This window comes from Loxodonta africana, chromosome 25, assembly GCF_030014295.1.
Source record: "Loxodonta africana isolate mLoxAfr1 chromosome 25, mLoxAfr1.hap2, whole genome shotgun sequence".
In the NCBI taxonomy this organism is placed as follows: Eukaryota; Metazoa; Chordata; class Mammalia; order Proboscidea; family Elephantidae; genus Loxodonta; species Loxodonta africana.
The window spans coordinates 24,881,609-24,908,045 of record NC_087366.1 but is presented as its reverse complement, the minus strand read 5'-3'; the positions used below and the strand labels follow the sequence as shown (position 1 = coordinate 24,908,045).

Genomic DNA, 26,437 nt, shown 5'->3' with positions numbered 1-26,437 from the left:
GAGGCTTTTTCTTCAGCTCAACAACAGATGACTGAAGTTTGAAAAAGTTTGAAAAACACTTCAGTGCATATTTCATACACCACTCCTAATGCTGTTTTGAGATAATTGCTTGGGTATATAAATTCCTTACATATTGACTAACAGAGATGCTCACATCTGTACATCTGATGCCCATTATTCACGTGCTCCCTGACTTACGTTACTATGACTTCAACAGTAATTTAATATAAATAAAAATACTCTAGCCCTGCTTGGTGTTAAGCTTTAAGATCTTCCCTTGTCCATTCAAATGCTGAAAAATACAGTAGTTAGACTTGGAAGACTATGCATCAAATAGTAAGAACTGGGGTTCTAAGTATTGGAAGTGATCACTCCAGTAAGTTGCCAAGAGTATCAACAAGCATAATCACAAGAAGTTCTTGAGGGAACAAAGTTGCAATGCCATCAGGACCTTACAGGCATATCTATACTGGTGGTTGATTTGCCAGGTCATGGCTCTTCCAGTTTCCTCACCTGTTGAACAAGAGGCCAGATGAGATTATCTTCGTTCTTTTAAATAATATTGCTCTAAATAAGAGTTTGGAGGAAATTACAAAATATATTCTCATAGCATAAGCCAAACAATGGACCAGGACACCACAAAATCAGAAAACTAAAACATGTCCTGGTAGACCAGCGTCTTTGCGCAAAGAAGAAAAAAATGAAAAACAAAACAAAACAAACAAAAAAACCCAACAAAAAGACTAAACAAAACCCTCACAAAAAGGTGTTTAAAAAAAAGCAACGGTGTTTTTCTTGAAACTCCAGCTGTATTTTAAAAAGCCATGTTCAAGAGAGTATTGAAGACCTACTGTGTGCAAGGCAGTATTTAAGTTTTTAGTTTTCAATTTTAAAAAGTTATTATTTTGACAGGAGTCTGTTATACCTGAACTGGTCGGCCCGCCCTGGGTGGGCACACAAGTAAATCCAAGGTCAAGATGGGAGACAGAGTTTACAAATAGACCAAAAATAAAACGCAAGTGACATCATTAGAGAAAAAAAAGCCAACATGTTGCACAAAGATCAAAGGCAAAAAAAAAAAAAAAAAGAAGAAGAAGCATGTTTGGTTAATACGGGGCTTTTGAGCATTTCATGTGCTTGCGCTGCCGGTCCATCCATCCACACCACACTTCTTAACCATGCTATTCTAACCCAATGGCAAGTCCAGCTTCAGCGCGGACAAGGCACAGAGCGCGGATCCTATATATATCCCACAATCCCAGAACCGCTGCCAACTCTCTTCTCTGGGAAGGAAGGAGGCGTTTCCCCCTCGGGTGACTGTAAAATAAAGCAGCCTCTCCAATCTCTTCGTCCAATAAAAAATAAATATTGGTCCTTTCCCCCTTCCCCCAACAAAGGAAAGAGGTGGGAAAAGGGGAAAGAGAAGCGCCTTTCCTTTTAAATTTCCCGCACCCCTTTTCCTCCCCGCCTCCCTACAGCGTCTTTCCACTTTAAGCAGCAGCTAGGGAGAACGGGATCAGGTACTGCTGGGCGGTCGGGGAAAGGGTTTTAGGAAAGTAGGCGGGACTGGCCAGATGAATAATTCGGTGTCCGATTCTTCCTGCCTTCGGCGGCAGTTCCTCCTCCGCTTCGTTACTCATTTGCACACGCGGCCGCGTTCTCGGCCCTCGATTGCTCCGGCCTATCACCCTGGGATTCCGCCTGCCGCCGCGACCGCCGCGGTTGCCGGGCTTGTGGGATCCGCGGCGGAGCCGGAGCCGGAGCCGGGGCCGCGGCAGGAGCTGCGGCCTGAGAGTTAGGGGGGCGGGTCGGCTCATTTCAGGGGCGAGGGTCGAGAACAGGCGGGCGAGAGCCTGGAGACAACGGCTCCTCAGACTCAGGGAGCGGGCACTCCGAGCTCCTGAGGCTGTGGCGGCGGGAGCCGGTCTGAGGGGGCGGCCCCTGGCGGCGACGCCCCCGGCTCAGTCAGCCCTAGCCGGACCCGCTGCATCCCCAGCCTGAACGCGATCTGGCCGCTAGAGACGCCGGCGGGGGCTGAGGAAGGCGGCTCCGAGGGGGCGGGAGGGCGAGCCGCCCCTTTCCACGGTCCTTCCACGTCCGCTCCCGAGAGGGACCCACACCTGAGCCCGGACCCACCCCCGGCCGGGACCACGCTGGATCCGCCTCCTCGCCTGGGTCCCGCCCGCCGGCTGCAGGTGGGCTGCAGCGCCCGAGTCTCGGGCGGTGGGCGGCAGGGAAGGAGGTGAGCGGTGTCGGCGCTGACCGCCACTCGGGTCCCTGCCCCGGCCGCTGCGCCCTCCTCCTCGCTTTCCCTCGGGCAGGGCGGGGAGCCGCGTGCCCGCCCCGCCGCCGCCACTTCGTCCCTCCGGGGCACCATGGAGCTCTCGCCGTCGTCCCGAGGAGCCGCGGAGGCGCTGTCCTGGCCGGAGATGTTCCCAGGGCTGGAGTCCGACTCGCCGCTGCCCCCGGAGGAGCTGGACGCGGTTGTTCCAGTCAGTGGGGCCGTGACCGGTGGCATGTTGGATCGGATCCTTCTGGAGTCCGTGTGTCAGCAACAGAGCTGGGTCCGGGTGTACGGTAAGGACCGCCTGGCGTCTTCGAGGCGTCTTCATTTCTTATCTTTGCTCGGGATGAAATTCATTCAGTGTTCTCAGTCCTTCTTCATTCTCGGTCACTTTCCCACATCCCTTTTTGTTCCAGGGTGCGTCACCAGACTCACCTGGGTAGAGAGGTGTGCCTCAGTGTGGTCTTTGGACCTCTTCAGGTACTTGCAGTAAGTTTAGGGGGAGTTGGGCTGTCCAGGCTGTCAGCCCATCTTCAGGAAGGTTGTGACGGGACACACCGTGAAACCAAGTGAATGGAGCCTCATCTTTTCCTCTTGTTGAGTGAAGGAAGGCTGGAAACAAGACACACTGAACAAGCTTAGTAGAAGATAAGCTAACGACCAAATGGAAGACAAACAAACAAAAAAGCCAAACAAAAATCAAAAAACAAATCCAAACATATTTATTTAACTGATGATAGCAGACTAAACTATAACCTCTTCCTGACCTTTACTTTCCAAGGGCGGGAGTGGGGAGATGGGGGGTGGGAGGGAGTGGGGTGGATTGTTTCAGGTAGCGCTGTTGTTTCTGCTTCTCATTGTAAAGTGACTGAGTTGCCACTCAGCAGGCTAAAAGTGATGAACACACTAAAACTTTCCCTTTCTGCATTCCTAGCAACCGCCTCTTTAATTAAAACTGAATGACGAGATTCTATTAGGGTGAGCCTAGTGGCAGCGTTAAAACCATGCTGGTTTTGAAAACTCATAGCCCAAGCATTTATACTCTGGCATTCAGGATTGAGCTGTGGCTTTCCAAAATATTGAAACATCAAGATGTTTATCACTTAGCTCACATGAACACAAAAGACATTAGTAGTGTGGCTGAGTATAAGACAGCAAATTTAAAGCACCTAGGATCGAACACAATATTAAGACGTCATCCTGCAGTCATGTGTGTCTGAGCCCTTAGTGATAAAGTACACTACGTTTTTTTGTCATCCCTCTCAGCAGGGTATATGTCTACCATTCAAGACTAACCAGGACTTCAAGTTGCCTTTCTGGATAGTTCAGTTGGTTTCATGAATCCATGTCCATCGCTTTCAGGAAGAGCACAGAACTAAGAGTTGATAAATCTGGCTGCTTGCTTCAGTTAGGCCACTGCTGTGTGGTTTAGGGCAGATCGGATCACTTTTTGTCCTCTGATTCTCTAAAATGAGTGGATTGGAATAAATAATCTCTATACTCAGCAATCCTCATAACCATTTCTTCTTAAGGATTTATGTATTTTTATGGGTGGTTATAATTGTTTCTTGATGTTATTTGATGGAGTTGAGAGAAATAAAGCAAATAAGTGGGAGATGATGCAAGGTCACCCAGTTTGTTCTCAGCGGATTAAATTAAGAATTTTAGTGCCTGATTTTCTGTTGGCCTACTAATCCCATTTAGTTGATTGTTTCTAACCAAGGATGGTGAGAATCTGAAAATGAGTATGAATGAATGTATTGTGGTTATAACATTTTCCTATTCTATCCTACTTCCTGTCCTTACATACTTGTTTGGTATACTGTTTTTTATATGAAATTAGAGATTAGGCCATGCTATGGCAAGGATATATATATATGATCGTTCAGAATTTCAGTGTCCAAAACTTTATCATGGTTTTCTAGACCTCATGTTAACTATGGTTCTTTGCATTTGCCTGTTTTTGTAGTCTATTCCTATGACTTGGTTTGCGTTTAAGAAAAATACACATGTACACTGTGTATTTCTGTGCCAGGTTTCAGACTTTCTACTGCTTTGTAACTTTTTTTTTGGTCTTCCCTATCAATTAACAAGAAGTTGTTTTTATTTACTGTTCAGTACTGCTGCTTTCCTTCCTCTGAGGTGGCTCATCCTGGATACTACTTTGTTGTCTTTAGTTTGATGTAAATACAGGCAATCCCCAGGTAAGAATGTCTGACTTATGTACAACCCAAAGTTAGGAACCAACCCCCGCCCCACCGTAAAGCCTATTATATTAAAAATTCGAGGTACATACAATGGTTCATAATAACAAAGGGGTACTTCTTTTTGACATGAATCAAAACATTATTAATACCGTATTATTATGTTAAAGATGTTTTAATCTATTTGAAAGTGTTTCTTTAATTTTTTTATGCATAGAAAGGTGCACTTTATACTGTATACTAAGACACAGACTTGTCTAATGTACTTAACTGTATATACAAATTCGACTTAAAGACAGATTTAGGAATGGAACTTGCTCATAATCCGAGGAGTCTTTGTATTCCCAAACTCTCTGGTATGACTCTTGTCTTTTGTATATCCTTAGCTAGTTTTTAAGTTACCTATTTGAAAAACTCTGAAGTAAAAATAATAAAATGTACAGAATGAATTTGGAAGATACCGGTTTTTTTCCTCTTGTTTGTTTTGCATGCTCAAAACCTTGATTATCTTGGAACGTGTAGGTTCTTCTACTCAAGTGTAAGAGCCTTTGATGAGTATAGTCTGATATGTTTTAAAGACACCCCCAGATTGGGAACCTAGTCTAGGAGTATATAACTGGAAATGGAGAACCTGGGTTTTCATTCTGGCTTTGCCACAAATTGGCTGCCTAATTTTGGGTAAGTAATTTTAGCTCCTTGGGACTAGGTTTCTACATAAAATGTGAAATCTGGAGTAGGTGATATCTGTGAATCCCTTTTAACTTTAAAGCTGTTTGATTCTGTGGCTACAGCTTTGCCTTCAAATTCCGGCCTGACTCTTGGGGCCAGTCATCAAGGAAGGCTTAAGTTAATGCTTAAATTTAAATATCATGATTGTCAGGGGATTTGGGGGAGCATTTTTATCGAAAGGTCAGTGAACTAAGTTTTGAAAGAAGGAATGTTGAGGGCAGTTGTATATTTGTTTGGAATGTTTTCATAAGATAGGAAGGTGGGGATGGGGATCTTGCTCAGGTCTAGCTCATGCAGTTTTGAGACCTAACCTAAAATAGCCGCATGAGTTTTAAAGATAAGGTACAAAATAAGGAGCTGTGTCAAGCACTGCTGGCTGATGCTGTGGTTCACAGCCTCTGTGATATACTTCTGTTTAAAATAAGTATGGAAACAAACAACAAGACCCCGCCCTCAAAAAAAAAAAATCTTAACAGAAACTTTTAGAAGCAGTGTTTTATTAGTTTGCCTCATGTAATTTCAAGAGTGGGCCCTGTTCTGAGTTTGCAGTTGACAGGGCTGGGTCTCTGGTTGATAATACATGTATCCAAAGTTTTGTGTCTTGGCATGATTTGGAAAACTTTTCTGGAATATATTCAGAACTTTATAATAGGTGAATCTATATTTAGAACACAAATGCACATCGTTGAGCCACTGCTAAGAGAAAATATTTATGCTGTCATGGTCTTCATCTTCTTTTAGCTGTAAAACATTTCATTTTAGTATTAAGTTGTATTTATGCCCTGTCAAGATTATACTTGACAACGAGGTCAACGAGTCTGTCTTGTTTATCTTTGTATCCTTGTCTTTCCCCCTCACTCACTGTCACTGTGTCTAACAGATGGGTACCTTTCTCATATGGTTCAGTGTCTGTTGAATGTTGCTATGTACTTAGACCATCTAGATCTCAACCTGACAGACCCTATGGGTGGTAGAGTAGCTTAAACAAAGGCATGCTACAAACAGCTAAATATGGATGCAGAATCCAAGAGCATCAAATGCAGAACATTTTTCAGATATTTATAGCCTCAAAGCAAAGTCAATTGGCTGAAAAAGCTCAGCAGCCTAGCAAAAGGAAACGGGAGCGGCAAAGCCAGCCTCACTGTCTGTGCTTTCTGGTAAACAATGAGAACATTAAAATTAACTACTTTACCATGAATGGATGGTGAGTGTTGAACACTCTTTGGTAGAAGTACCAGTCCCTGGGACTGCCTGCTGAGGAGCTCTGTACCCATCAGTACAACAGGTCTGCAAGTGTATTATGCACAGATGTGCTCTTGGATGGCTTGAGGGGAATATAGGTACCCCACTAAAGGGGTCAACAAGAAATTACATACTTTCTAATTTTAATAGTATCAGTAGGTCTTAACTAAAATATGCAGGTAATGAAATGAATAGTGTCAATGTTATTGCTTACCATTAAGTGGCTCTGAGGGAGAAAAGACCTGGCCATCTGATCCTGTAAAAGATTAAAAACCCTGGAAACCCTGTGAGGCAGTCCTGTTCTGTCATATAAGGTCACTCTGAGTTGGAATTGACTCAGTGGCACACAACAACAAGCTAGTATACAGTTCATTGTTTATTTTTGGTAGCTCAAATCTCAGTTTGTTCTTTTATTTTTAGCTGGGTTTCTGTGAGTCCCATATTGGTCTCATCTCCCATGTTTCAACTCTCTAGAATCTTCCTACTTTTGTTCACTATTCAGAGCCTTCAGGCCATTGAGTTTGTTTGTTTATATATGTATGTATTTAACTTTATTTATAGTATTTTTTCCCCAGAGTTCATAGTTGTTATCTGTGAGAGGGTTGGGTCTGATAAGAGTTTATTAGGCCATACTCAAAATAGATACTCTTCCCATTGCATTTTATTCTGTCTTCATCTTCTCATTTTCATTCAGGTGATTTTCCTTCTGCCTGAGGAACCCCTACAGTTCATTGTTTATTGGTGACTGATAGGAGGCTGCTGGAAAATTTCTAAAAGGCTGGTACTGTTTCAGCAAGCATAAGAAGAAGGGAATTAAAATTAATTTAACATGGAATTAAAATTCCATGTAATTCCAGAAATGGTAAGAAATTCTCAGGGACTGGATATGAGTCCTTGGGATGGAAGTTATATCTTTTGGTTGTATGTATTATTGCTTATGCTTTAGGAATTAGCACAAAAGATGAAATTTATTGTGTTTTTGGAGAGTGTCTCTATTAAAATGTTGCAACCAATAACAAGTCCAGGAAGTTGTTTGATTTTTGCCCAGTATGAATTCAGTGTGACTAACTCAGTGGCCTTATACAGAATGTTGTTAGGTAATTTACTTTGAATCTTCTTAGCAAATCACTGATTTTTACATGTCTGAGTATCCACCCATGACTCCTATTTTGTATTAACATGTAGATGAATTAAATTGTTCAACCAAGATAAAAAGTTTTATGTGCATTCTAGTTGACTGCTAGAAGAAATTCAGTGTGTACAAAATGCATCCTAAACGTGTTCATACTATTTAAGTGTTTTAATTTCCTCAGACACTATTAATTTAACCTTTAGAAATGAGTTTTAACACTTTAGAAAATTTTGGGGATTCTTGAGCTTGAGTTCAGTACTTAGGATGTGACATTGATACATTCATTTCCCATGATTTCCAAATAAATTTGATAACATTAGCAGTTGACAGTTATTCACTGAAATAAGAGAGAGCTTCTGAGAATGCCTAGGCATGTAGTGTTTATTTAAAGCATTATATTGATCAAATAGCCCCCTTTTTTCCTCATTGAAACTGTTCTGTTAATGTTCATATATGATGGGCAGTTCCCTTTATAACATCTTAGCATTTTTCTACTGTCCGTCTTGGTTTATTGCTATTTCGTTTTCAAAGAGTGCAAATATTTTTGAAGAATGAACTACCTATCCACAATATCTTTTCCAAAACTGGGTTAGAGTGTTTCAGAATTCAGAATTCTTTAAATCTCAAAAATGAATATGGTACATATACAGTAATATAAACCTCCAAGTGGGAGCAATGTCTAGTAATCAGTCATGTTAATATTTCTGCAATGAAACAAATGAGTATTCACACTAAGTGGTATAAAAAGACTATAAATAGCCTTATGTCAGTACAGGTCAGATTTTACTGCCAAAGGAGTTATGAAAAAAGCCTTGCATTTTAGAGAGCTTTTTAGATTTAGGATTTGCAGATGTGGGCTTAAGGATCTGTACGAATTTTCTGACATAAATAATACAAAGTTCTAGAATGACCATTTATTTGAGAATGGTTTGTTAATAAGGAATGGCATTAGTCTTTTTTAAGAATAAAATTTAGTGCATACATTTAAAAAAATGATGTACATTTGTCTCCTATTATATTGAATGAAATACATTTCTGTGATTTGCTAAGGAAAAGAAAAGGGATTCACATGACAAAGAAAGCAGGCTGTATGGAGATTACTAAGGAAATGGTGTCAAGGCAGTGGTTTCTAATGCTTTGTTTCATTAAAAAGAAGGGTGAGGTAAGTTGAAGCTGAAGGTTTATGTAATTATTCTTTGCAGTTGCTCTCTTCAGTAACACAAACTGATTTGATCACCTTTTAAGTAGGTGAACCACAAAAAAGCATTCAACTAATGACTGAGTTAATCCAGAAAAAATTCAGCCATCTGTTTCCTTGTCCCTCCCTATTGGAATGATTTTTAAGTAACTGGAGAGGTGTTTGGTCTTGTTAACCATGAGGAGGAGCTTGAAGTGCTGAGGGCACTGCTGAGATTGCTTCACCCTGCCTCTGCAGAGGGATAATTGCTCTCTGATGTTTGGAAAAACCCGGGCTTCAAACAGGTTCGATCTGGTTTGAACCCCTGTTGAGAATTTGCATTTCTAACCAGTTTCCTTCTGAGAATTTGTGTTTCCACCCAAGATATACTGAATCAGAATCTACATTTTAACAAGATGCCCAGGTGATTCTTATGTATAACTTCCTGGGAACTTGCAAGAAATTAAAATTCTCAGCAGGGGTTCAAACTGGGGCGAACAGATTCAAAGCCCTGGTAAAAACATCTTTCTTCTCAAAGGCTTTCAAGAACTTCTCAAGATGAGTAGGTAGAAAACCCTTTACAAATGTAATGTAGCTTATTTTCTAGTGAGAAGGCAGTCATCAAGAAGTACATGACATGCAAATAGAAGGGAAAACAGACTCTTGAAACTTCAGCCAAGTGGTGGTGTGGATATCCTGTTAGCAAAAGAAATAAAAATTGAACACTTGAGGGCATAACAAAACTTCATTTGCTTAGATTATGATACAGAAACTTTCACCTTCTTTATCTTTACAGCAGGGTTCTCAGTTAATTTACTCTGAAGGGAAAATTAAGTAAATGACCCTCTGGTTTCATTTCAGATGTTAGGAGTCTGGGTCTTACCTTCACTAACCGAGTGTTAGTTACACTAATTAGTTGTCTGTGTCTTCGTTGTCCATAACTGTCCAGTTTAGATACTGTTGGCATTCGTATTCCTGTAATAAGTTGTCTTCAACATTTGCTTAAGTTCTGTTCACCTTGTGTTTTCAGTAGGATTTCTAAAATTACACCCTTTTCCCGATCCTTGAAAACAATACGTGTAGATAAACTGTTTGGGAAGAGTGAAAATATAGAGAGGAAAATATTTAACATAAGGCAAGAAAACAAAATTCAAAAGATAATTTGAAAACTTAAAAAGAAACTTTAAAGTTCATAGTCCTCAATATTTTTCAAAACAATCCTTTATGTTTCCTCATTAAGGAAACTGGCTCAGGAAGTGTAGCCTGTTCTCAAAACTAGAGGCAAATTCCACAACTTGTCAGGATTGGAACCCTTAACCTTAGATTCCTCTGCCTCCTTATTTAGCCTCTAAATCTTACTGCTTTCCCGTAGGGAGATGGCCTACTAAAGCTTAAGGTCAGGAAAATTCGACAGTGAGAAATACCAGATTGTTTGATTCACAGTCTTTAAGGGAAATGCTGGAAGCACTATTACCTAGGTAACAGAAAACAAAAATGGACAAAACATCCAGAAAGTACAGGGGTGAGAATAACTCATAGTGACCCTTAAGAGGGTAGACTAGAGGAAAGATTAGGTATCTTTCATCTCTGTCAGATGTGTGCTGCAATTTCAGGTGATATTTTAAGGACATTTGAATGTTTCCTATATGATGCTTAGAACCCTAGATAGTGTCTAATAACTTTCCACCTTCCCCTTTAATTTCTAACCTCTATGTTTCATATCATTAAATACCTTTCTGCTTAATGTAAAGAATTTGAATTATAGAGAAATCCAAAGGTAATTAAAATCACCTGTAATTGTACCTTTGAGAGATAACTATTTTTAATATTTTGTTGTATTTTATTCCAGTTTTTTCTGTGTGCAATTTATTTTTTTTGTACATATTTGGTATAAAATTTTTTCAAATATATTTAATCTTATTTTCTAATTGAAACATTTTTTGAATAGGTAATACATTCCTGTGCTTCAAAATTCAAAAAGTATAAAATGATATTCCATGAAGGTAATCCCTCTGCCTGCCATCTGGCAGGAGTCCCCGGGTGGTACATATGGTTGATGTGCTCGGCTGCTAACTGAAAGACTGGAGGTTTGAATGTACCCAGAGGCACCTCAGAAGCAGGACCTGGTGATCTCCTTCCAGAAAATCAGCCATTGGAAACCTCACTGAGCATAGCTCAGCTCTGACACATGGAGCTGTCATGAGCCTCAGTGGCAACCGGTTTGGCCATCTGGCAGGCAGTCATTGCCCCTTCCACAGAATCAATAAATGTTTTAAATTCTTGTGCATCTACTAATCATCTTTGTGCACAAGACTTTGAACCAAACTTCTCTTTCCTTAGGCTGAATTCCTAGAAGAGTATGAAGTGTATTTAAAGGCCTAAGAATTAGTACCAAATTGGTGCAAACTTCTTGGAAAGCAATTTCTGCTACTTGTACATGAAAGTATAGCTCATAATTTGAAGTCCAATTGCTTCATTGCTGCTTTCAACATAATATCTTTTTATATAGATTTTTTGTGTAGTTGTGTGTCATTGAGGTGATTCCGACTCATGGCGACCCTATAGGACAGGGTAGAAGTGTCCCATAGGGTTTTCTAGGCTTTAAATCTTTATGGGAACAGACCACCATGCAGAGCGGCTGGTGGGTTCAAACCACTGACCTTTCGGTTAGCAGCCAAGCACTTAATCATTGTGCCACTAGGGCTCCTAGATTTCATGTAGTACCGTAAATATTATTTTAAAAAAAAAAAAATTTTTTTTTTTTTAAATATTATTTAGCACATATTAAATGCCCTCAGAGTCCTGATACTTATAAGACTGTTCTTTACAGGCTTAGTTGTTTTTTCCAGTGGTACTCCTTTTGATTAATGACACATTTCCAGGTGAATGAGGGAAAACTAGGAGTATAGAGTCAAAACAGTTGGTCTGCTAAAGGTCCAATCCATGACTATGACCTATCTCACCTATCCAGACCTCTCTAGCTGAAATAACCTGACACAAACACATAATGTTTTAGGTACTTCATAAAATACATGGTTAGTGGTTTTCATCTCAGCTATTCCAGTCTTCCATCTACTCTTTGTTTCTTGGAGTATTACAAAGGAATTGACATTTATGAAGATTCTTTTGAACATGAATATAGGTTCATTTTGCTTTAGCTGGATGAGCCATTGACATGTATACCTTACCTTACCTAGTACTGTTTTATAAATTATAGTATGGGATTAATCTAAGTATTTTCTGAGGGCAGTTTATTATAATGTCAATGGCAACAAGAATGTTAATGACTAAAGTGATATAAAGTCTTCAGGAAAAAAATGTCAGAATAGGAATTAGACTCTGAAAAATTTTATCTTGTATAGATCATCAACTAACCAAGAATTTTTTTTATCAGTTAGCTGTGTTGCTTATGTTTTGTTTATCATGCAATACATAATAAGCTTGCCTTGGTAAGTCAGAAAGGAGCACATTTAGAAGGAACTAAGTAGTTTAACTTGATTTCAGAATAGGAGTTTTTCATTTTGTTCTTGTAACAACATTTTTTCACTGATGTATTTTATGTAATAACTGTCCAAAAAAGGACAGAATTTGCACTATATTCAAGGCAGTAACTGACAGCATGAAACATCCCCTTGCCTGGCTGCAGCCTGTTTTTGTGCGTTCCAGTTTGTGCTGAAGTAGAGCACAGCCACAGTTTCAGACTTCCCCCCATGTTTCCCTTAAGCTTGACTATGTACAATTTTCTTTGTATTAGTAATGCATGGTCCTATTTTGAAATGGGCCAATTTTGTTCAAGTGGTCAGTAGTTAGTTTGAATCAGTGGACCTTGAAAAAGATGGCCAGTACAGGCCTACTAGCAAAAGACATATTTCAACAACTAAAAAAAATGACTCTGGCTTTAGTATTTTCTAGTTTCATAAAGACATCATAACAGTTTTCCTTTTGTATAGAAATTAAAATTTATAAGCTTGTTTTTGAATCTAACCTGATAACGTGGTTAATAAGAAAGAACAGCATCATACGTTGTGATTCCCAGTGAAACAAAAAGATACACCAGGTGATTTGAATATGGCTAGATTTCTTGCTGTTTGGTTCAGGTAAGAAGCCTTCAGTCATTCCTTTGCAAGTTCAGACTAAATCAGTTTAAGAGGAAATTTTTAGTTATCTGCACTTTAGGTTATGTTTTTGGTCTACACCTAGATGTTCATATGTGAGAGTATCAGCTGGAGAGAGGTTCTACTTTGTAACGCCTACTGGGAGATCATCTTCCTTTTCCTGTTGCTTAGCTAACAATATTAACTTCTATAGAAGCAATGATGTTAATCTATTTATCTGTGAGCATATTATATTAAAAAATATTTTTCTGACATTGCTTTTTTCCCCTAAAATCTCCAAATATCTTGGATTATTTTTCTTTTGAACAAACTTATGAAATATGGTAAGCCTTTTTTCCTCTCTGTCAGGGAAGAAATTAGTCATGAAAAAGTTCCTGTCTACTAAAAATTTTTAGTGAAATGAGATTATCACTACCTGACTCCCAATCCAGTACTTTTTGGGAAAGGATTACCCTCGCTCCTAAGTTCACAGTTACTGCTTCCAGTTGAAAACATTTGTGTTAAAATAAATCACAGGCTGTTTAAAGTAGCACTTCCATGCTTTTTGGGGGGACAATGGTAGTTCCGTGGTAGTATTTTCCCCTTGCATGCGGGAGACCCAGATTTGGTTTCTGGACAGTATGCCTCATGCGCAGCCACTACCCGTCTGTCATTGGAGTCTTGCATGTTGCTCTGACGCTGAACAGGCAACAGACTGGGAAGAAAGGCCTGGTGGTCTACTTCCAAAAAAACCAGGGAAAACTCAGTAATCACAGTGATCCAGTTCTGCTGCACATGTAGTCGCATGAACGGGTGGCCGACCTGATGACAGCCAACAATGACAACAACAACCAGAAGTTGTCTCAGCAGTTAGCAGCGTGCCTCACCCTGGCTTCCTAGTCTGTCGGTGTCGGGTAGGTAAAAACTGATTCTGAGTTTTTCATTGGTGAGCTTCCAGAATTAAACTGAGGATGCTGAGTAAACAATATATTCTTTTGCATTATTCTTAGCATATTGGTATTTGTCCCATTGTTACTCATAGTGTTGATTGTCAGATATATAAATCTTAACTTACTAGCAGGATAATAACAAAATGACAAGCAAAACTTCCTCGGTGTTTACCATGAGCTAGACACAACTCTTAGGTGCTTTATGTCTGCTAACTTATTTAATCCTATAACTACCTGTTAGGGATTCAATTGTGTCCCCCCAAAATATGTTTTAGAAGACTAACTTCTGTACGTACACCTAGAAACCCTGGTGGCGTAGCGGTTAAGAGTTCAAATCCACCAGGTGCTCCTTGGAAACTGTATGGGGCAGTTCTGCTCTGTCCTGTAGGGTCGCTATGAGTCAGAATCCACTTGACGGCAACGGGTTTTTTTTTTTTTTTTAATACCTATACCTGTGGCTATAATTCTATTTGGTAACAGGGTTTTTTTGTTATGTTAATGGGACCATATCAGTGTATGGTGCGGTCTAAACCTAATCACTGCTGAGTTACAAGGAGCAGCCTAGACACAGACAGGCAAGCGCAAATGGAAAGATAAATGCCAAGTGAAGATCGTGAAGAACCCCAGAAAAGCCAGGGCTGCAGAAGCTGAGATGAGGCTCTTCCTCCAGAACTGGCAGAGAGAGCCTTTCCATATACCCTATGCCCTGAATATGGACTTCTAGCCTCCTAAACTGTTAAAGCCATCCACTTGTTTTTCTGTTACAGCAGCACTAGATAAATAAGACATTACCTTATAAGGGAGATACTGTTACTATCCTTATTTTATAGATGAGAAATTGGAGGCATAAAGGTATAAAGGAGCTTGTCCAAGGTTACACAACTAGTAAACGGCTGACGTGGGATTTGAATCCATGGAGTCTGCTCTTGAATCCACGCTTTTAACCATTGTATACTTTGGCTTCACACAGATAAAAAATTCAAACGGTTACTATATGCAGCATGATGTTCGTTAATTTGAACCTTGGCCCTGTAGTTTACCTGTGTGTTCTATATAGTACTGTAACTACAAAATAATGTCATTTCTTCTTCTTTAATGCCACGAGGCTGTAGAACATCTTCATAGAGTTGTCCCAAGTTTTAATTGCATGCAATATGAGAAAAGTGTATGTGGGTAAGTGTTGTGAATATTTCTGTAATAAAAAAAGGTTGAATATAGTCTGTTACCTGTTAAAAATTCTTGTGTTTTTAGCAGTTATACAAAATATGAAATAGTTTTTTTGTGAAAGTGTGCCTTTCCAACCCTTTATTTTTCTTTGATCGAGTCAGTGAGAATAGTGGTATTTAAGAGACCTCACAGTCTTAACCATGAGTTATATTCATCTGGAGCATAGCTTTATTTACTCCAGAATTTACATTCCCCAGTTTAATATCAATAATTCCAGGAAAGAGAATCCACTTTCACAGAGCTAAGTCAACCCAAACATTGATCAGAGCTTGGTCATAATAGCAGACATTTTAGGATATTTATAGAATTCATATGTTCTTTTCTAAATGCCCAGGGGCAGTGAAGCCTTTTGGTGGGCCTTGTTCGCTTTCATCTTAGTTCCTCTTGAACATGACTGTATTTATGGTGCATATATGTTTTATAGTTTAGACATAGCCCAAGGTTTATATTTCAAGAACTCAGAAACTTAAGGCATGATTCATGGATGTTTTTCTGTGTGAATCAGTTTGGAAATTTAACTTCATTTCCTACTAATGGGCCTAAAGGTTTTTAAAAATACGTGATTCTGTTGAGTTTTGGGCACTTTAGCAATAGGAAGTGAGGTGTAGTCTATTACATTCTGATCAATTCCTGTATCTTTTCTTAAAAACAGATTTAATGAGATATAATTGACATACAAGAAACTACACTTTTTTTAAAAAAAAATAATTTTTTTTTGTGCTTTAAGTGCAAGTTTATAAATCAAGTCAGTCTCTCACACAGAAACCCATATACACCTTGCTACACACTCCCAATTACTCTCCCCCTAATGAGACAGTCTGCTCTCTCCCTCCACTCTCTCTTTTCGTGTCCTTTTCACCAGCTTCTAACCCCCTCCACCCTTTCATCTCCCCACCAGGCAGGAGATGCCAACATAGTCTGAGTGTCCACCTGATCCAAGAAGCTCACTCCTCACCAGCATCCCTCTCCAACACATTGTCCAGTCCAATCCATGTCTGAAGAGTTGGCTGTGGGAATGGTTCCTGTCCTGGGCCAACAGAAGGTCTGGGGGCCATGACCATCGGGGTTGTTCTAGTCTCAGTCAGACCATTAAGTCTGGTCTTATGAGAATTTGAGTTTTTTTTTTTATCCCACTGCTCTCCTGCTCCCTCAGGGGTTCTCTGTTGTGTTCCCTGTCAGGGCAGTCACAGGTTGTAGCTGGGCACCATCTAGTTGTTCTGGTCTCAGGATGATGTAGTCGCTGGTTCATGTGGCCCTTTCTGTCTCTTGGGCTCATAATCACCTTGTGTCCTTAGTGTTCTTCATTCTCCTTTGATCCAGGTGGGTTGAGACCAATTGATGCATCTTAGATGGCTGCTTGCTAGCATTTAAGACCCCAGACTCCACTCTTCAAAGTGGGATGCAGAATGTTTTGTTGCTGGTTTTTATTATGCCAATTGACTTAGATGTCCCCTGAAACCATGGTCCCCAGACCCCTGCCCCTACCACTCTGGCCTTTGAAGCATTCAGTTTATTCAGGAAGCTTCTTTGCTTTTGATTTAGTCCAGTGGTGCTGACCTGCCCTGTATTGTGTGCTGTCTTTCCCTTCACCTAAAGTAGTTCTTATCTACTATCTAGTTAGTGAATACCCGCTCCCAGCTTCCCTCCCTCTCACCTCTCGTAACCACAAAAGAATGTTTTCTTCTTAGTTTAAACTATATCTCAAGTTCTTATAATAGTGGTCTTATATAATATTTGTCCTTTTGCAACTAATTAATTTCACTCAGCATAATGTCTTCCAGGTTCCTGCATGTTATGAAATGTTTCACAGATTCCTCACTGTTCTTTATCGATGCGTAGTATTCCGTTGTGTGAATATACCATAACTTATTTATCCATTCATCCGTCGATGGGCATCCTGGTTGCTTCCATCTTTTTGCTATTGTAAACAGTGGTGCAATAAACATGGGTGTGCGTATATCTGTTTGTGTAAAGGCTCTTATTTCTCTAGGGTACATTCCAAGGAGTGGGATTGCTGGATCGTATGGTAGTTCTATTTCTAACTTTTTAAGGAAGCACCAAATTGATTTCCAAAGCGGTTGTACCATTTTACATTCCCACCAGCAGTATATAAGTGTTCATCTCTCCACAGCCTCTCCAACATTTATTAATTTGTGTTTTTGGGATTAATGCCAGCCTTGTTGGAGTGAGATGAAATCTCATTGTAGTTTTGATCTGCATTTCTCTAATGGGTAATGATTCTGAACATTTCCTCATGTATCTGTTAGCTACCTGAATGTCTTCTTTAGTGAAGTGTCTATTCATATCTTTTCCCCATTTTTTAATTGGGTTATTTGTCTTTTTGCAGTTGAGTGTTTGCAGTATCACGTAGATTTTAGAGATCAGGCGCTGATCAGAAATATCATAGCTAAAAACTTTTTCCCAGTCTGTAGGTAGTCTTTTTACTCTTTTGGTGAAGTCTTTGGATGAACATAAGTATTTGATTTTTAGGAGCTCCCAGTTATCTAGTTTTTCTTCTGCATTGTTTAGTAATGTTTCGTATACTGTTTATGTCATGTATTAGGGCTCCTAATGTTGTTCCTATTTTTTCTTCTATGATATTTATTGTTTTAGATATTATATTTAGGTCTTTGATCCATTTTGAGCTCGTTTTTGTGCATGAAGTGAGGTATGGGTCTTGTATCATTTTTTTGCAGATGGATATCCAGTTATGCCAGCACCATTTGTTAGAAAGACTGTCTTTTCCCCATTGAACTATTTTGGGGCCTTTGTCATGTATCAACTGCCCATATGTGGATGGATTTATGCCTGGATTCTCAATTCTGTTCCATTGGTCTATATATCTATTGTTGTACCAGTACCAGGCTGTTTTGACTACTGTGGTGGTATAATAGGTTCTAAAATCAGGTAGAGTAAGGCCTCCTACTTTGTTCTTCTTTTTCAGTAATGCTTTACTTATCTGGGGCCTCTTTCCCTTCCATGTGATGTTGGTGATTTGTTTCTCCATCTCATTAAAGAATGTTGTTGGAATTTGGATCGGAATTGCATTAAATGTATAGATCGCTTTTGGCAGAATAGACATTTATATAATGTTAACTCTTCGTATCAGTGAGCAAGGTATGTTTTTCCACTTACGTAGGTCTCTTTTGGTTTCTTGCGGAAGTGTATTGTATTTTCCATTGTATAAGTCTTTTACATCTCTGGTAAGATTTATTCCTAAGTATTTTATCTTCTTGGGGGCTATTGTAAATGGTAGTGATTTGGTGATTTCCTCTTGATGTTCTTTTTGTTGGTGTAGAGGAATCCAACTGATTTTTGTATGTTTATCTTGTGTCCTGTTACTCTGCTGAACTCTTCAATTAGTTTCAGTAGTTTTCTTGAGGATTCCTTAGGGTTTTCTGTGTATAAGATCATGTTATCTGCAAATAGAGATACTTTTACTTCTTCCTTGCCAATCTGGATGCCCTTTATTTCTTTATCTAGCCTAATTGCTCTGGCTAGGACCTCCAGCACAATGTTGAATAAGAGCGGTCATAAAGGGCATCCTTATTGGTTCCCGATCTCAAGGGAAATAAATGCTTTTAGGCTCTCTCCATTTAGGATGATGTTGGCTGTTGGCTTTGTATAATTGCCCTGTATTATAAGAAACTACACTTTTAAAGTATAATTTGATTTGTTTTGAAATATGTAAACAACCATGAAACCATTACCACAATTGAGAAAATGAATATATCTGTTTCCTCTGAAAAGTTTTCCTGTGTCTCTTTGTAATACTTCCATCCCACCTCTCCTCCCTCCCCCATCACCAGCCAGCCACTAAGCTGCTTTTTGTCTTTATAGATTAGTTTGCATTTTTAAGAATTTTATGTAAGTGGAATCATACAATGTATACTCTTTTTTTTTTGACCTGGCTTCTTCTATTCAAGATAATTATTTTGGGATCCATCCATGCTGTTGCATATGTTGCTGTTAACTGCTGTCAAGTTGCCCCCCCATCTCATGGTGACCCCAAGTACAATGGGATCAGACTGTTGTGATCCACAGGGTTTTCACTGGCTAATTTTGGAAGTAGATCACCAGGCTTTTCTTCTTAGTCTTAGTCTGGAAGCTGTGCTGAAGCCTGTTGAGCATCATAAACTAAAAAAAAACCAAACCTGTTGCTGTCCAGTAGATTCCGACTCACCCTAGCCACAGGCAAACCTCCATTGACACATGGGTGGTGGCTGTGCATAAGGTGCATTGGTTGGAAATAGAACAGGTCTCCCACATGGTAGGAGAGAATTTTACCGCAGAACCACTATGACCTTGCAGTTGCATGTGAAAGTATGTACCAGTAGTTAATTCCTTTGTGTTGCTGAGTAGTATTTCATTGAATGGATATTCTACAATTGTTTATTCGTTCATAAGCCCTGACGACAAATTTCATAGCACATTCCTTCGTATACATGGTGTAATGGAAGCTGGAAATACATTTGATCTCAATAAACCATTGAAACCTTTTTTACCTTTTTGAAGGTGCTGCAAACAAGGTCAGTTTTACAAGGTTAGTTTTACAAGATTTAGATCAAAATTTTCAGGTTCCTTACTAGCAGGTAATTAAGCTACTAACCTAGTAAGTCATGCTAACTATATGTTAAAAAAAAAAAAAGTTATTTTGCTAAATACACAGAGGGAAGTGAAGGTGTGGGGGGAGCTGATCAAGGGGCTGCATTTGGCCCATAGGCTGCACATGGTAGTTCATGCAGGGCAGTGATGCCGGCTATATTTGTTGGTTTACCACAGATATTTTGACAGGAGAGAAAACATGTTGGCTAAGGGGAAGACTCTCTTGAGGAAGTGACATTGGTACTAAGCTCTAAAGGGTGAGTTGGTGTTAACTAGGCGAAGGGGGTTAGGAATGGATGAGCATTCCAGATGGAGAGAGTAGCATATTGCAGTTATACTGGTGTTAGCAGGCATGGCAAGTTTGAAGAACTCTGAATAAAAGCCAGAGTGGCTGGAGCACAGATAGTGAGAGGGCACGTGGTGTAAGATGAGGCCAGAGAGGTAGCCACGTCAAGGATTTGGGTCTGGGAGGTGATGTATCTTTGTTTTAGAAAAGACTACTCTGACTACAATGTGGAAGGTAGAGTGGCATGGAGCAGCGAGACTAACCAGAAAGGCTATTGTAGTTTGGGCAAAAGATGATGGTAATTTGGGCTAGGGAGATGGTGGTGGAGAAGAGAGAAGTGGACAGATTTGAGAGATATTTAAGAGGGAAAATAGATAAGATTTGGTGAGGGATTAGATATGGGGACATTGAGGGAGATGTGTTGAGGGTGACTCCTAACTGAATGGTAAATGATACTGGAGGGGTTTTAGTATCATTTACTGAGATGGAGTTCTTTCCCAGTGATCTGGAAGCACTTTTCTTCTTGGGAAATGTGTATTTTATTTAGGGATGTTTCAAAATTCTATTCATCCTTTAGAACCCAGCACAAATATGACTTCTTGAAGTCTTCCTTGCCATCTCTTTGCCTGCTTTTCCTCATGTCTAGAAATAACCTCTCTCTTCTCTGAACTTCTGCTGAACTTTGTTTATATTTCTGTAACGGAACTTTTTATCACCTAACTTGTCATATTCTATTTATTTGTACACGTATTGAAAACTGCTTAAAGGGACATTTTCTTCATCTTGATATTTTCACAACTAAACAGCAACTGTTTTTTAATGAACACATACTCTGGCCTTAATGGAGGTGTGGCTTCCATGGCGGGGTATATCATTTAGTTAATTAAAACTCCTATGTACATTAAGGTATCCACATACAAGAAGGATTCTCTCGGGTAATGTAGTAGTAGAAATGTTTCTTGACTGCATTATTTAGATCATTAATGTTATCAAGCATTCCTTTTTTAAAAAATGAACTACTTCAGTTAAATGTGAATACTTTTGCTTAAAGTTTCTTAACAAAATAAGTTGTTACTTTTTATGATTACTGATTTAATATATCAATCTGAAATTGGTGAGCTAAGCATTGTTGTTATTGTTAGGTGCCATTGAGTCGATTTCAACTCATAGCAACTCCATATGACAGAGTAGAACTGCCTCATAGGGTTTTCTAGGCTGTAATCTTTACAGGATTAGATTGTCAGGTCTTTCTTCTGTGGAACTGCTGAGTGGGTTCACACTGCCAACTTTTTGATTAGCAGCTAAGTGCCTAACCAGTGTGCTACCAGGGATCCTTGAACTTAAACATAGGTTTATGTAATGTCTAATATTTGTATAGGGCCTGACTGTTCAAATCGTATTCACACTGTATGTCTCACATTCTATCTTCAAATAGTTCTTTTAAGATAGGTAAGTTAGGTATTCTCATTTTTACAGGTCTGTGCCATATACTGGAAACCCTGGTGGCATAGTGGTAAAGAGCTAAGGGTGCTAACCAAAAGGTTGGCAGTTTGAATCCACCAGGCGCTCCTTGGAAACTCTACGAGGCAGTTTTCCACTGTCCTGTAGAGTCGCTATGAGTTGGAGTCAACTCGATGGCAACGGGTTTGGTTTTTTATGCCATTTAGTATGAGGAGCCCTGGTGGTCCAGTGGTTAAGTGCCCAGGGGCTAATCAGCAGGCTGGAGGTTTGAATCCACTAGCCACTGCGGGCGGGGGTGGGGGTGGGGGTGGGGCGGGGTGGGGGGGTGGGGGTGGGGTGGGGTAGAAAAGACCTGATGATCTACTTGCTCCCATAGAGATTATAGCCTGGATAACCCTGTGGGGCAGTTCTGTTCTGCCCTGTAGGGTCACTATGAGTTGGAATTGACTTGAGGGCATATAACAACATGTCATATATTGAAGGATACTTTTGAAGTTTTTGGAATGAGACTATTTTGTCTTTATAAAGATCAAAATATTCCCTTTTGCTTTCTCTAATAGAGTAGTAAAGTAATTGGTACTGTTGTAAATAGTAGTCTTTCTGATTATTTGACCTGAGTAGCAGTTTAGGCTAGCATCTCAATCAGATTCAGTTTCAGAGATGACCTGGACTCTAACTCATTCTGTTTAAGCATTTTATGATCTTTTAGTATTTTAGATTTAAAAAAGCCTAAAGTTTGGCTTCCAAGTAACTGGTAAAATTGCATTTTGTAATAGATTTATTTTAAAAAACAAAATATACCTTGAGTGAAGGAAATGGCAAGACCTTACACATAAAGCTCAATTAGGATTTGGAATGTGATAATATGGCTCTTTAATTTTCTTTTAATTTGTTTTAGAGAATCAGGGCAGAATCACAATAATATCCTTTCTCCCAAGTTTTTGCAAATCAACTGTTTCATAAAGTGTTTTTGAATTTTTCCAGGTGAGTCTCATCACACTTAACTGGTTAGCCAGTTTCTTAAGTCTACCCCAGACTTCTTTGTGAAAACCAGTACAGTATCTTTGTTTTATGAGACTACTTTCAGAGGTGTTGTGAGTAAATTATCTCTTGTTTCAGATTGCTTTCTTTTCATTTTTTATTGTGCGAGAAATATATAACAAAAAGTTTGCCATTTCAACCTTTTCGAAAAGTACAATTCAGTGACATTAATTACATTCACCATGTTCTAGTTTCCTCTTAATATTCTTAAAAAAAAAAAAAAAAAGATCCAATTTGAATTTTGTTCCTTAAGGGATTAAAAATTTACAGTTTTGTAGCTCTTGGACAGGCATGACATAACGTTTTCCTTTCTGTTCCTGGTAGCAGCTTTGTGAAATAGGGTTATAGGTGAAGAAACTAAGGCTAAAATAGGTTGTGATTGGCTTAGAGTTATAGACTCCAAATCTGGTGTTTGACCTACTCTCTACTAATAGAAATTGAGTAGTTCTGTTTTCTTTTTGTCATTTATTGTCCTTACAGTCTTTTCTCCAAGCCCTAGACCTTGCCCTGCTTTTTTCATTTACTTTGTATATAGCTGAAAACAAAAATAAGAGCAAGAACAAAGACCCACCCTCTGTTTTTTTAATTTCTCTGATACTGTTTTTTTCAGTTTTGGGTTTCTTTGGAAGCTTTTGGAGATAGATGCTCTTTATTTAAGAGCTAAGCGTGGCTCTAGGACTATGTCACTTTTGGACTGCTTGTTTTTATTTATGGTATTCTGTACCTTAAAGACAAAGACACCTTGAGTCTTCTCTAAGGAGCTTGGAAGCCATGGAGCTGACTCCTGTTGCTGCAGCTGGGGGGAGGGGGGCAGAAAATCAGTGGCTGAATGTGTCCCCTAGCCTGAGACTTATGAAATGTTCAGCAGAATGGGTTTGGAATGTTAGGTGAAGTGTGTAAACATTAGTGAGCTTTATCAACAATCCTGTTCTTGTATGGTATAAGAAATAATAGACAAATATGCAATTGCTCATCTGTCTTATAAAGCCAGGATCGGAGTTGAAAAACTGAGTATTTTGTGATGCACATTAAGTCAAAAAGAAAATGATGCTGTCTGCTTCAGCTTTGCTAAAGTAAAAAAGGAGATGAAGTTGTCATTTCTGTTTGCTTAAATAATATTTTCAGGTCTTCAGAAGACTGTAGTAGGAATGATTGGATGTCAAAAATGACATGAGAACTCATTTATCTCTTGCATCCTAGCACGTCTTCTTAATGTGTGTCCAGGAAGAAAATGCATCAAAAAGACTGATTTATGAACTTACTGTACTATTGTTAGAGGCAACTATTTTTTGTGGTGCATGAAAAATCTTTATAAAAGAGTCAGGATTTTTACATCCAGAAAAACATTTTTTCCTCTTTATTGTTTCTTACGTATAAAATTATAGCTAGGATAAGTGTAGTTTTTACATAAAGGAAAGATTAATATGGATTTGTCAGATTTTATATTCTAGCTCTTCATTGTAAAATGAATCTGTCATTTTACTTTCCTTTTCTTCGCTCACACACTACCGTAGACCATTTTAATTGTATTTAGAATTTATTTTTAGATCTTAGATAAGTTGACCAGAGGCTAGTGATAGTACTGAGTATAGTATAATTCATTGCCATCAAGTCGATTTTGAGTTATAGTGACCCTATAAGACAGAGAAGCACTGCTCCATAGAGTTTGCAAGGAGCAGTTGGTGAATTCGAACTGCTGACCTTTTGGTTAGCAGCTGTAGCTCTTAACCACCAGAGTGTGGATAGATAAGAGTGTGCTAGAACTTGCTTATAACATTGTATGTAATGCACAGCTATGTGTGTCAGTTGAGGCTTATGTGTTGCTATGATGCTGAACAGATTTCAGTAGAGCTGCCAGACCGAGATGGACTAGGAAGAAAGGCCTGGCGATGTACTTCTGAAAATCAGCCAGTGAAAACCCTGTGGACCACAATGGTCTGATCTGTAATCGATCATGGGGATGGCACAGGTTTGGGCAACATTTTGTTCCATCATGTATGGGGTTGCCATGAGGCTCACTCACTGGCAGCCAACAACAGCAGCTTGGGTGCCAAATCCAGCATGTTGACCACTGGTTTTCAAAATGAGTACTTCAGCCATATCACCTGGAGCATATGTTAAAAATGCAGAATCCTAGACCCTTTTTCCCTCCTGCCCCCCAACAATCAAAATCTCGGGAATTGCATTTTAACAAGCACCTGGGTAATTTGGTAATTTTTGAGGGGGCGGTAATTTGGATTCACATTAAAATTTGAGATCTCCTGATACAGAAGATTCAACTTGTTACACATATTACCCTCTTGTTGAAGATGGTTAATTAGGAGATCTTTGAAGGCAGGCAGAGCAAGGGTATCATCTATTTTCAATTTAAGAATCAAATTAATCCTAGGGGTTTAAAACAAAACTTAATGTACAGGGTTAATTTCATTTATTAGCTTCTCCTGATGATGAAACTTGGACACAGGATTTTATAATTCAGGGCTTTGAGCATCTAAGGTTTATTTAAGCAGAGTAGAAAGTAATGTAATGTTTCCCAAAACTAATTGCAGTTTTTATTGGGTTAAAGAACTACAGATGAACTACACATTCAGCTTGCCTTCTGACCTTCACTTCACTGTCTTTTTTGTCTCTTTAGTGTTCTTCCAGATGTCAGTTTTTCCAAAATTGGCTTTCATTAAAAAAAGGAAAAGAAAAATTTTGAAGTTTTTTATTTAATGTGGTATGCAGTTTGGTATTATGAAATGTCTATCTAGGTCAGGATTTTCAAACTTTTATCCTCCCCTCCAAAGGAAGTATTAGCCAAGAAATGAGAGTAGACCTGCTCTGGTTAAAGGGAGTAACCAACTCTACTTAGCCTCCCTGTCATCCCCATGGGTGCTCCTGAGGCATTTTCTGGAAACTGTAGGGCCTTGGGTATAAAATTTGAAAACCACTGGAAGGAGAGGTAGCCAATATTTATTAAATTATGAGTAGAGGGAAGAGGTAAGAGTCTGAAATCCTGTCAAAGATGTTCAATCCTTAGAGCAGTGGTTTTCAATCAGGGTTGATTTCACCCCCAAGGGACATTTGGCGATGTTTGGAGACATTTTTAATGTCACAACTGGGGCAGGGGTGGGGGTCTTACTGGTATTTAATAGATAGAGGCCATAGATACTACCAAACAACCTACAATGCATAGGACAGCCCTCTACAACAAAGAATTATTTAGCCCCAAATGTTAGTAGTGCCTAGGTTGAGAAACCCCGCCTAAGAGAAACAAGTTTTCTAAAATAAAACTTGGTTTATGGACCAAGTAAATAAGGATCTATAAATAAGAGTTTGTGAAAAGAACTGGCTCAGTGGAAAAGAGGCACTTGCTTTTGTGAGTGGTTAGGTAAATGTGATGTTACTGTTAGGTTATCTTTCATTAGGGTGTTTATTTTATAAAGATATTTTGATTAAATGTAAGGTTTGTTTCAACAGTTTTAGCAAGATATTTAATAAGAATACATGTTATATATGCTTTATGTATGATAACCTATTAGCACAGTGTGAGAAAATCTCTGAGTTCCTGTCTTTTGAAGAGATTCTCTGTTATTTTATGACCAGCTTCTATCAGCGGATTTGACTTTTTTCTAAAGAAGTTTTTAATCAGCTTTATTCAAGAGGGTAGAATGTTTTTTTTTTAAGTGAAAATATTTCTAGTTTAGAATCTCCTTTCTCCATAAGCTTCTTTCTATTAATTCAGCATCATGTTATTTCAGCATTAAAAACTAAACCAAACTCGTTGCTGTTGAGTCAATCCAACTCATAGAGGCCCTGTAGGACAGAGTAGTACTGCCCCATAGGGTTTCCCAAGGCTGTAGTATTTTCGGGAGCAGACTGCCACATCTTACTCCCATGGAGCAGCTAGTAGGTTTGAACTGCTGCCATTGTGGTTAGCAGGTGAGTGCTTAGTCACTGCGCCACTGGGGTTCCTAGGAATTGAGGTCAAAAGCTTGTGTTAGAGAATATTCTGTCTCAGTC

General features: G+C 39.2%; 1 protein-coding gene across 3 annotated transcripts in view; it reads left to right on the top strand.

The window, feature by feature from the left end:
* The first annotated feature begins 2,292 nt into the window (after positions 1-2,292).
* Positions 2,293-26,437, top strand: part of RASAL2 (RAS protein activator like 2) — a 429,713-nt gene continuing 405,568 nt past the window's right edge. For 2 of the 3 annotated variants that reach the window (XM_003410874.4, XM_064276597.1), the window contains exon 1: positions 2,293-2,577. In XM_003410874.4, the coding sequence (XP_003410922.1) occupies positions 2,376-2,577 (202 nt within the window). In that variant the 5' untranslated portion in view covers positions 2,293-2,375. The remainder of the gene's footprint in view (positions 2,578-26,437) is intronic. The other variant, XM_003410875.4, reaches the window with a different exon arrangement.